Source organism: Cannabis sativa, chromosome 4, assembly GCF_029168945.1.
Source record: "Cannabis sativa cultivar Pink pepper isolate KNU-18-1 chromosome 4, ASM2916894v1, whole genome shotgun sequence".
NCBI classification, from domain to species: domain Eukaryota; kingdom Viridiplantae; phylum Streptophyta; class Magnoliopsida; order Rosales; family Cannabaceae; genus Cannabis; species Cannabis sativa.
In genome coordinates, this window is record NC_083604.1 from 49,134,799 (window position 1) to 49,145,474 (window position 10,676).

At 40.4% G+C, this 10,676-nt stretch overlaps 2 protein-coding genes across 2 annotated transcripts; both read right to left on the bottom strand.

Annotated features, from left to right (window-relative positions):
- Window positions 1-1,151: 1,151 nt before the first annotated feature.
- On the bottom strand, window positions 1,152-2,030 carry LOC133036967 (uncharacterized mitochondrial protein AtMg00240-like). The gene is made up of 3 exons (XM_061113755.1): window positions 2,026-2,030; window positions 1,860-1,920; window positions 1,152-1,604 (listed from the first exon to the last, which is right to left on the bottom strand). Exons 1-3 carry the CDS (start codon window positions 2,028-2,030, stop codon window positions 1,152-1,154), a joined length of 519 nt encoding a protein of 172 aa, XP_060969738.1.
- Window positions 2,031-4,443: 2,413 nt separating this feature from the next.
- On the bottom strand, window positions 4,444-7,242 carry LOC133036968 (uncharacterized). Its single transcript, XM_061113756.1, has 3 exons — window positions 7,061-7,242; window positions 4,754-5,816; window positions 4,444-4,644 (listed from the first exon to the last, which is right to left on the bottom strand). Exons 1-3 carry the CDS (start codon window positions 7,240-7,242, stop codon window positions 4,444-4,446), a joined length of 1,446 nt encoding a protein of 481 aa, XP_060969739.1.
- Between the last annotated feature and the right edge of the window lie 3,434 nt (window positions 7,243-10,676).

Genomic DNA, 10,676 nt, shown 5'->3' on the forward strand with positions numbered 1-10,676 from the left:
GATTGATCACTTTCCGTAGGCCTTAAGTATAGGCACCCTGACACAACTGACCAGGCAAAAATAATGATCATTTTTTTAAATTTGATCTTCGCCAAAGAAAACGCACGCGCCCAAATTGAATATTTTCCACCACATAATACGACACACAAAATGAAACAAACCAACGTCATCAGGTAATGAGAGTAATATAGAGAATAGATATCTGTCAAATATGCCAACAATATTTGCACACAGCCCACACTTAGACAAATCAGATAATAAAAAACTTAGGGATACTCAAATTTTAGAAAAAAAAAACGGTATCAACTGATCAATGAATATAGCTTCTGAGTAAAAAAATTGCACACCTTGAGCAACAGATCATTACCCCACACCCATCCACAATGATACGCATGAGAGCACTAAAACTTGAATCTCCATACGTGTGTGAGAAGTGATCTCATATGGTCCAAGAAGAGTGAAGATCAGCTGGACCACTCTCTCAACTAAGCAAAAACTGATATGAGAAAAAGAACGATTTTTTGTGTTTTTTTTTTTATATAAAGCCTTTTTTTTTTATAACACTCTGGCTCTTTCTTTTGTACCCAGACATGGCTTTCAATCTCTTCAAGAGATGTAGCCGTCCTCTTTGATCACCAAGAACTAATAGAGAAAGAGCATACTACTTATTAGTAAAAGGTTTAAGAGAGCTCTTCCCATTGCATCTGGAAGAGGTAGCCTTTTTATCTGGGGAAGATTCAAGCTTAGTATCATTTGAAGTAGCATATAGTAGATGGGGATAGACAGAACAACCCATTGCTCAAGAGACTTTGAAACACAAGAATACTCATAGGCAAAATATATTGTTCAGATGACACTAAGAACAGTTTAGATAGTACAGAGACCAAGACATGTTCTTAAGTGAGTAAAAGTTTGAGTATCTAAAGCTTTAGTGAAAAGATCTGCTAATTGATTAGTTGTGGGCACATGAGATACTGACAGCATATTTGACTCAACTAGATCTCGGATAAAGTGGTACCTGATGTCGATGTGTTTAGTCCGAGAGGGCTGCACAGGGTTCTTAGAGATGTTTATGGCGCTTGTACTGTCACAGAAAATGGTCAGTGTGTGTTGAGGATATCCATAATCAGTGAGCATTTTATTCAGCCATATTAATTGACTGCAGCAGCTGCCAGCTGCAATATATTTTGCTTCTGCAGTGGAAAGTGAGATGGACTGCTGTTTTTGCTATACCACGAGACTAGGTTATTCCCAATGTAAAAGCATCCCCCTGAAGTGCTTTTCCTATCATCTAAACACCCTGCCCAATCAGAGTCACTATATCCTACCAAAGAAGTATTGGTGTCACAACTATACCAAAGACCATAGTTAACTGTCCTAGGTAGATATTTGAAAATTCTTTTGACTGCAGAGAGATGGGACTGTTTAGGATTGGCTTGATACCTGGCACATAAACATACACTGAAGGATATATTAGGACGACTCGCTGTGAGATACAGTAAGCCACCTATCATACATCTGTATAGAGGGGGGTCTACAGGGTCACCAGACTCATCTCGTGACAATTTGGATGTGGTGCCTATTGGTGTATGTGCATGCTTGACCTGTGAGAATCCAAACTTATCTAACATAGACTTGACATATTTGGACTGTGATATGAATGTGCCATGATCTAGTTGTTTTATTTAGAGTCCTAGAAAGAAATTAAGGTCACCTATTAAACTCATTAGTCATTAAGGTGACAAATGTATGGACTTCACTATCACAAGTTGAGCCAAAAATGATGTCATCAACATATATTTGGGCAACAAAAATTCCTCTTTCAATATGTTTAATGAATAGAGTGCTATCTGCAGTACCTCAGATGAAGCCATGAGAGATGAGAAATGAGGTGAGTCGATCATACCAAGCGCGTGGAGCCTGTTTCAGTCCACATCAGGCTTTATTGAGCTTGTACACGTGGTGTGGATGATGTGGATCTTCAAATCCCTGTGGTTGTTTGACATAGACTTCCTCTTGAATTACCCCATTGAGAAAAGCACTCTTGACGTCCATTTGGAAGAGTTTGATCTTCAGGAAGCATGCAATGATGAGTAGCAGTCGTATAGATTCTAATCATGCCACTGGTGCAAAGGTTTCATCAAAGTCGATTCCTTCTACCTGACTATATCCTTGAGCCACAAGCCGAGCTTTATTTCGAGTCACTGTCCCAAATTCATCAGACTTGTTTTTAAAAAGCCATTTTCTCCCTATAACATTCGCACCATCTGGCTGAGGGACCATTATCCAGACACCAAGTCTTTTAAAATTTCCCATTTCATCATGCATTGCAGCCAACCAGAACTCATCCAACAGGGCATCTCGGACACTTTTGGGCTCAATTTGTTATAGATAGCATGCAAAGGCTAACAAGTTCTGCAATTCTCGTCTAGTGACCATGGTGTCATTTGGATCTCCTATGACAGTGGCCTGAGGATGAGCTTTCTGAACCCAGGATGGGGGTCCATTTTTATATAATTTTGCTTGTTGGGGTTCTTTGGTCAGGGCACTATCAACTTCATTTCCTCTTCCTGGGTCACTGGCAGTTGCTTGATTATCACCTGATACACCTGGTTCTGTATTTAGAGACTCTGTAGGAGTGTCAGGATACACTTGAGGCGGTCTAGTGATGACTGCTCTAGGGCCATAGAGGACACGTGCATCATCCTCGACCCACACTTCTTCATGTCCTTCTAAGTCATCAAATTTCACGTTCATTGATTCGACCACAGAGAGAGTCCTTTTATTGAATACCCTGTAAGCACGACTGTTGGTGGAGTACCCCAGAAATGTCCCTTCATCACTCCTGGGATCAAACTTGGCCAAGTGATCACGATCATTCAGAACATAACACGTACATCCGAAAATGTGCATGTGGCTCACGTTTTGAGGTCTTCCTTTCCATAGCTCATAAGCAGTTTGAGAGGTACCAATGCGAAGATGAACTCTATTGCACACATAGCAGGCAGTATTGACAGCTTCAGCCCAAAATCGTTTTGAAATATCCTTGGCTTGCATCATGACTCGAGCCATTTCTTGGAGAGTTCTGTTTTTTCGCTCAACAACTCCATTATGCTGAGGAGTTTTTGCGGCTGAAAATTCATGATGAATTCCCATTCCATTACATAACTCTTAGAATATGGAATTTTCGAACTCTTTTCCATGGTCACTTCTTAGCCTAAATACTTTTCCAACTTTGGAGTCTTTCTCAGTTTGCAGTCTCAATATCAAGGCAGAAAACGATCCGAATGTGTCAGACTTTTCTCTAAGAAATTCGACCCAGGCAAACCGAGAGTAGTTATCCACCAAGACCATTACATATCTTTTAACACTGATACTTTCATTCTGCATTGGCCCCATTAAGTCCACATGCATTAGTTCCAACACACGAGAAGTGAGGAGTCTATTAATTGGGGGATGAGGTGTCTAATGCTGTTTTCCAAGCTGACATGGTCCACAGACTCTCTCCTTGGACACTTTCATGTCAGGAATTCCCCTTACAGCTTGAAGCTTCACCAATCTTTGGAGATCTCTGTAGTTCAAATGCCCTAGCCTGTAGTCCCATAAGTCAGGTTTGTCCATGAAGGTCCTGCACACTATGGTATTGCATACAACATAGCACTGGTCTACTGTTCTGTTTCCTGTTAAGACAACACACCCATCAGATGAAACTAAACATTGAGTTTTAGTGAAACTTACAGAGAGGTTGTCGTCACACAATTGGTCGATGCTGATGAGATTGGCTTTTAGTCCTCTCACATACAGGACGTTTGTTAACTGAGCCACTCCATTCACGTTCACATCACCTCTCCCAGCAATCTGCCCTTTGTTACCATCCCCAAAAGTCACGGATCCCCCTTTTTTGTGTTTGTAGTTTACTAGCAATTTCTTATTTCTAGTCACGTGACGAGAGCATCCACTGTCGAAGTACCACTGCCCTTCAACAAAGGCAAACAGGGATAGCTTTGCAACCAAACCTACACCAGGATTTGGTTTGGAATTTATTTTCCATTCTTGACGAGGTTTGCGTCCATGCGACTTATTCGGTTGAGGGAAACTATTTGGACGATTGATCATTGCTTTCAAGTAGTTCTGCAATTTGTAGCACTTGGGACGAATGTGACCTCTCCTATTACAGAAATGACATGTAGGAATGAAATTGTCATTCTGTAGCAGATTTTCTGCATCAGTCCTCCTTCCTTCAAACTTTAGTTTAGTTGGTCCAGTTGGAACCTATCTCTTCTCAAATGAGTCAAATTCGTTAATGGTGGTTGAGATGTCAGGTAACTCATCTTCCTTCTTTGTTGAATCAACATTAGAGGGCAGAGAATTCTCAACAGACGGGTCATTCCCTTGTTTATACAACATCTTATATCCTAATGAGGTTCGATCACCATAGGGCTTCTAGAGCTGTAGGGTTTGATTGATAGCTGCAGTGCTTGGGGGAATGAATTGTAAAGCGTGCTTGGTTCTAATTAGATCAGTTGTGAGTTTATAGATCTCATTCTCCTTTTCATCAAGAAGTCTGTTGAGGTTTTTGACAGTGTCTTCTAACTTTCCTTTTTCAGTCTCCACTTGCTCTAATGAACTCTTTAGAACACGGATCTGTTTAGTCATGTACTCCCATTGTGCAAACATTTCTTCATAAGCATTTTATCGACCTGTGCTATCAGCTTCTGATGAGGTGGATACTTTGGGCCATGAAAGCCAGTACCTGCTTATCCTCATCTGATCCTTCAGTGGCTGTGGAGTTCTTTTCTTCTTCACTATCACTCCAGGTTGTTGTAAGGGCCTTCTTCTTTTTTAGTGTGTTGGCGCACTCAGCCTGGATGTGGCCATATCCATCACACTCTCTGCACTTAATTCCTCGACCTTTTTGATCAGTAGGGGCTTGTCCTTGTTTGACATTGACACCTTTGTTTCTCTTGAGAAAATTTTCTTTGTCAGCTGGGGAATTTCTTCTGTAGTTCTTTTTCAAGAATTTTTCATAGTTCCTCGTCAACAAGGCAACAGTTTCGTCAGTAATGCCATTCAATTCTTCTAGATCTGGTTTCTTGTTTTCTTGGTGAATAAGTGCAATGCTTGCATCTGACTTTTCTTTCACCACCTCCTTCTGTTTCTTGGTTTTCTTCCACCTGGACAATGATAGCTCATAATTTTGCAAGGACCCGATGAGTTCGTCAAGATTGAGTTCCTCAATGTTTCTCATTTGTTGGATTGAGGAAACTTTGGAAATGAATCTTCTGGGGAGAACACCAAGCACCTTTCGAACCAATTTTGAATTAGAGTAAGTTTTCCCTAGAGCATATGATTCATTTGAGATATCACACAATTTTGCATGGAATTCAGCTATGGACTCATCCTCCTCCATGGTCTGATTTTCAAAGGCCTTTGCCAAGGCACGCAGTCTTGATTTCTTGACAGCATCAGTTCCCTCGTTTTTAATTTTCAGCTTCTCCCATGCTTCCTTTGCAATTTCACAATTGGCTATGACCTTCAACTGATTAGTGGAGACAACATTAAACAAAGCATGAAGGGCCTTCGAGTTGAAATTAGCTCTTTCCGTTTCAACTGTGGTCCACTGGGTCATAGGTTTGGGAATAACGATTTCATTCTCCATCATCATTTGTTTCCACCACCCTTCTTCTATGGACATCCATACTCTTTCATCTACAGCTCTCAAGAAAGCACACATCTTGGTTTTCCTGTATGGATAGTTGGCTCCTTCCAGCATCAGAGGTCTCGAGGTGGAACCTCCTTCTCTAAACATTTCCATCCTGCAATAAGAAGTGGAGAACAGACACACAAACGTTCCGTAGTTCTTCGAGAGAGAACTCAGAGGTGGTTAGTGACGACAGAATCAATCCTTAAGATTGAATCAAGAATCAAGGATTAAGAATCACACAAGAGTAGGATCTAACACAAATTTTTAGAAAATTTAAGGCTCTGATACCAATTGAAAGTACAACTTGTTGATTTTAAAGATCCAAATTACCAAGTTGATTATCTTTCGGTTGATTGATTTCAAGATATGAATTATAGACTTGAATCGATAATAAAGCAGTAAATCACACAAAGATTTACAAGCTTCATCTACATTGAGAACACATCTCAGCCGACTTGTGCCTAGGTTCCCCGAACCAGGGTAAATTAATCTACTAATGCTCAATAGGTTTGTATTAGAATCTCCAATTCTCTCTAAAGGAATCAAATACAAACTTAACAGCAATTAGTAATGAATTACCAACAACAATCAAGAATCATGATTGTTAGTGCACAATCCCTTGTGCAGCAACTAAGTTCTTCTTCAACATTTCTTCAACCTGAAATCCCTTCAGATCTGATGACGAAGATGACATTGAACTCCCTTCAGTTAGAAGTCAGCAACTCCAGGCTCAGATCATTTCGCCATTGATGATCATCTTCAAGCTATACGATCGGACCTGTAGACACAACAACGAGAAGCAAGATACGACACTATCTCCACGAACAAGTGAATTAACAAACTATACGATTTTATGGATGAACATTTTACTAACTGAAACCGACTATTTATATATCCAAAAAATAGTCCACCTGGCACTAACTAACACTTAACAGAAACTGACTTAATAGAATGCTAGTGCAGATATAACAGACTAAAATTACCAGACACTACTAGACATTGAACTGAACAAAATTTTCACAAAATAATAACACTAACAAGTTGGATCCTCTTCTTGCAAGAATTTGACATAACAATTAAAGACAAGAAAGGTGTTGAAAATGTAGTAGCCGATCACTTGTCCCGACTTGAATTCAGTGATCTCGCTGATGGCCCACCTATTCATAAAGATTTCCCTTATGAACAATTCTTCGTTGTTACTAAGTTACCGTGATAAGTGCACATTGTTAACTAATTAGTAACTGGTGAACTCCCTTCTAAGTGGAGTTTACAAGATAAATGCAAATTCTTGGTCGAGGTACGAAACTTCTTTTGGGATGATCCATACTTATTTAAGTATTTCCCCGACCATATTACGCGAAAATGTATTCATGATGATGAGCAGAACCACTGACCTCCAACTGGTAGAGGACAATGTCACGACAGGGATTAGGTAGTGTAGTCTCTACTGTAGGAGCCACTGTAGGATCAACAGTCATTGCCATGGATGGAACAAGCATAGCAACAGGGGGTACTGCGATGGGGGTGGTATTCTCCATTTTAGAGAGAAAAAGGGTTGAATGTTGCAGCGCTTAGGGTTTCTGAGAGGAAAGTTAAAGAGTGAGACTGATCACTTTCCGTAGGCCTTAAGTATAGGCACCCTGACACAACTGACCAGGCAAAAATAATGATCATTTTTTTAAATTTGATCTTCGCCAAAGAAAATGCACGCGCCCAAATTGAATATTTGCCACCACATAATACGGCACACAAAATGAAACAAACCAACGTCATCAGGTAATGAGAGTAATATAGAGACCAGAAATCTGTCAAATATGCCAACAATATTTGCACACAGCCCACACTTAGACAAATCAGATAATAAAAGACTTAGGGATACTCAAATTTTAGAAAAAAAACGGTATCAACTGATCAATGAATATAGCTTCTGAGTAAAAAAATTGCACACCTTGAGCAACAGATCATTACCCCACACCCATCCATAATGATACGCATGAGAGCACTAAAACTTGAATCTCCATACGTGTGTGAGAAGTGGTCTCATGTGGTCCAAGAAGAGTGAAGATCAGCTAGACCACTCTCTCAACTAAGCAAAAACTGATATGAGAAAAAGAACTAATGTTTTTTGTTTTTTTTTTAATATAAAGCCTTTTTTTTATAACACTCTGGCTCTTTCTTTTGTACCCAGACATGGCTTTCACTCTCTTCAAGAGATGTAGCCGTCCTCTTTGATCACCAAGAACTAATAGAGAAGGAGCATACTACTTATTAGTAAAAGGTTTAAGAGAGCTCTTCCCATTGCATCTGGAAGAGGTAGCCTTTTTATCTGGGGAAGATTCAAGCTTAGTATCATTTGAAGTAGCATATAGTAGATGCGGATAGACAGAACAACCCATTGCTCAAGAGACTTTGAAACACAAGAATACTCATAGGCAAAATATATTGATCAGATGACACTAAGAACAGTTTAGATAGTACAGAGACCAATACATGTTCTTAAGTGAGTAAAAGTTTGAGTATCTAAAGCTTTAGTGAAAAGATCTGCTAATTGATTAGTTGTGGGCACATGAGATACTGACAGCATATTTGACTCAACTAGATCTCGGATAAAGTGGTACCTGATGTCGATGTGTTTAGTCCGAGAGGGCTGCACAGGGTTCTTAGAGATGTTTATGGCGCTTGTACTGTCACAGAAAATGGTCAGTGTGTGTTGAGGATATCCATAATCAGTGAGCATTTTATTCAGCCATATTAATTGACTACAGCAGCTGCCAGCTGCAATATATTTTGCTTTATTTCGAGTCACTGTCCCAAATTCATCAGACTTGTTTTTAAAAAGCCATTTTGTCCCTATAACATTCGCACCATCTGGCTGAGGGACCATTATCCAGACACCAAGTCTTTTAAAATTTCCCATTTCATCCTGCATTGCAGCCAACCAGAACTCATCCAACAGGGCATCTCGGACACTTTTGGGCTCAATTTGTGATAGATAGCATGCAAAGGCTAACAAGTTCTGCAATTCTCGTCTAGTGACTATGGTGTCATTCGGATCTCCTATGACAGTGGCCTGAGGATGAGCTTTCTGAACCCAGGATGGGGGTCCATTTTTATATAATTTTGCTTGTTGGGGTTCTTTGGTCAGGGCACTATCAACTTCATTTCCTCTTCCTGGGTCACTGGCAGTTGCTTGATTATCACCTGATACACCTGGTTCTGTATTTAGAGAATCTATAGGAGTGTCAGGATACACTTGAGGCGGTCTAGTGATGACTGGTCTAGGGCCAGAGAGGGCAGGTGCATCATCCTCGACCCACACTTCTTCATGTCATTCTAAGTCATCAAATTTCACGTTCATTGATTCGACCACAGAGAGAGTCCTTTTATTGAATACCCTGTAAGCACGACTGTTGGTGGAGTACCCCAGAAATGTCCCTTCATCACTCCTGGGATCAAACTTGGCCAAGTGATCACGATCATTCAGAACATAACACGTACATCCGAAAATGTGCATGTGGCTCACGTTTGGAGGTCTTCCTTTCCATAGCTCATAAGCAGTTTGAGAGGTACCAATGCGAAGATGAACTCTATTGCACACATAGCAGGCAGTATTGACAGCTTCAGCCCAAAATCGTTTTGAAATATCCTTGGCTTGCATCATGACTCGAGCCATTTCTTGGAGAGTTCTGTTTTTTCGCTCAACAACTCCATTATGCTGAGGAGTTTTTGCGGCTGAAAATTCATGATGAATTCCCATTCAATTACATAACTCTTAGAATATGGAATTTTCGAACTCTTTTCCATGGTCACTTCTCAGCCTAAATACTTTTCCAACTTTGGAGTCTTTCTCAGTTTGCAGTCTCAATATCAAGGCAGAAAACGATCCGAATGTGTCAGACTTTTCTCTAAGAAATTCGACCCAGGCAAACCGAGAGTAGTTATCCACCAAGACCATTACTTATCTTTTCCCACTAATACTTTCATTCTGCATTGGCCCCATTAAGTCCACATGCATTAGTTCCAACACACGAGAAGTGAGGAGTCTCTTAATTGGGGGATGAGGTGTCTTATGCTGTTTTCCAAGCTGACATGGTCCACAGACTCTCTCCTTGGACACTTTCATGTCAGGAATTCCCCTTACAGCTTGAAGCTTCACCAATCTTTGGAGATCTCTGTAGTTCAAATGCCCTAGCCTGTAGTGCCATAAGTCAGGTTTGTCCATGAAGGTCCTGCACACTATGGTATTGCATACAACATAGCACTGGTCTACTGTTCTGTTTCCTGTTAAGACAACACACCCATCAGATGAAACTAAACAGTGAGTTTTAGTGAAACTTACAGAGAGGTTGTCCTCACACAATTGGCCGATGCTGATGAGATTGGCTTTTAGTCCTCTCACATATAGGACGTTTGTTAACTGAGCCACTCCATTCACGTTCACATCACCTCTCCCAGCAATCTGCCCTTTGTTACCATCCCCAAAAGTCACGGATCCCCCTTTTTCGTCTTTGTAGTTAACTAGCAATTTCTTATTTCCAGTCATGTGACGAGAGCATCCACTGTCGAAGTACCACTGTCCTTCAACAAAGGCAAACAGGGATAGCTTTGCAACCAAACCTACACCAGGATTTGGTTTGGAATTTATTTTCCATTCTTGATGAGGTTTGCGTCCATGCGACTTATTCGGTTGAGGGAAACTATTTGGACGATTGATCATTGCTTTCAAGTAGTTCTGCAATTTGTAGCACTTGGGACGAATGTGACCTCTCCTATTACAGAAATGACATGTAGGAATGAAATTGTCATTCTGTAGCAGATTTTCTGCATCAGTCCTCCTTCCTTCAAACTTGAGTTTAGTTGGTCCAGTTGGAACCTATCTCTTCTCAAATGAGTCAGATTCATTAATGGTGGTTGAGATGTCAGGTAACTCATCTTCCTTCTTTGTTGAATCAACATTAGAGGGCAGAGAATT

Coding starts and splice junctions, on each gene's coding strand:
- LOC133036967 (XM_061113755.1), bottom strand. Junction 1,605..1,859: donor CTCTCATGGCTTCATCTGAG/GTACTGCAGATA, acceptor GGATTCTCACAG/GTCAAGCATGCACATACACC.
- LOC133036968 (XM_061113756.1), bottom strand. CDS start 7,242: ATGGAGAATACCACCCCCATCGCAGTACCCCCTGTTGCTATGCTTGTT. Junction 5,817..7,060: donor CATCATGAATACATTTTCGC/GTAATATGGTCG, acceptor TTCTTATTGCAG/GATGGAAATGTTTAGAGAAG. Junction 4,645..4,753: donor GATCAGATGAGGATAAGCAG/GTACTGGCTTTC, acceptor ATGACTAAACAG/ATCCGTGTTCTAAAGAGTTC.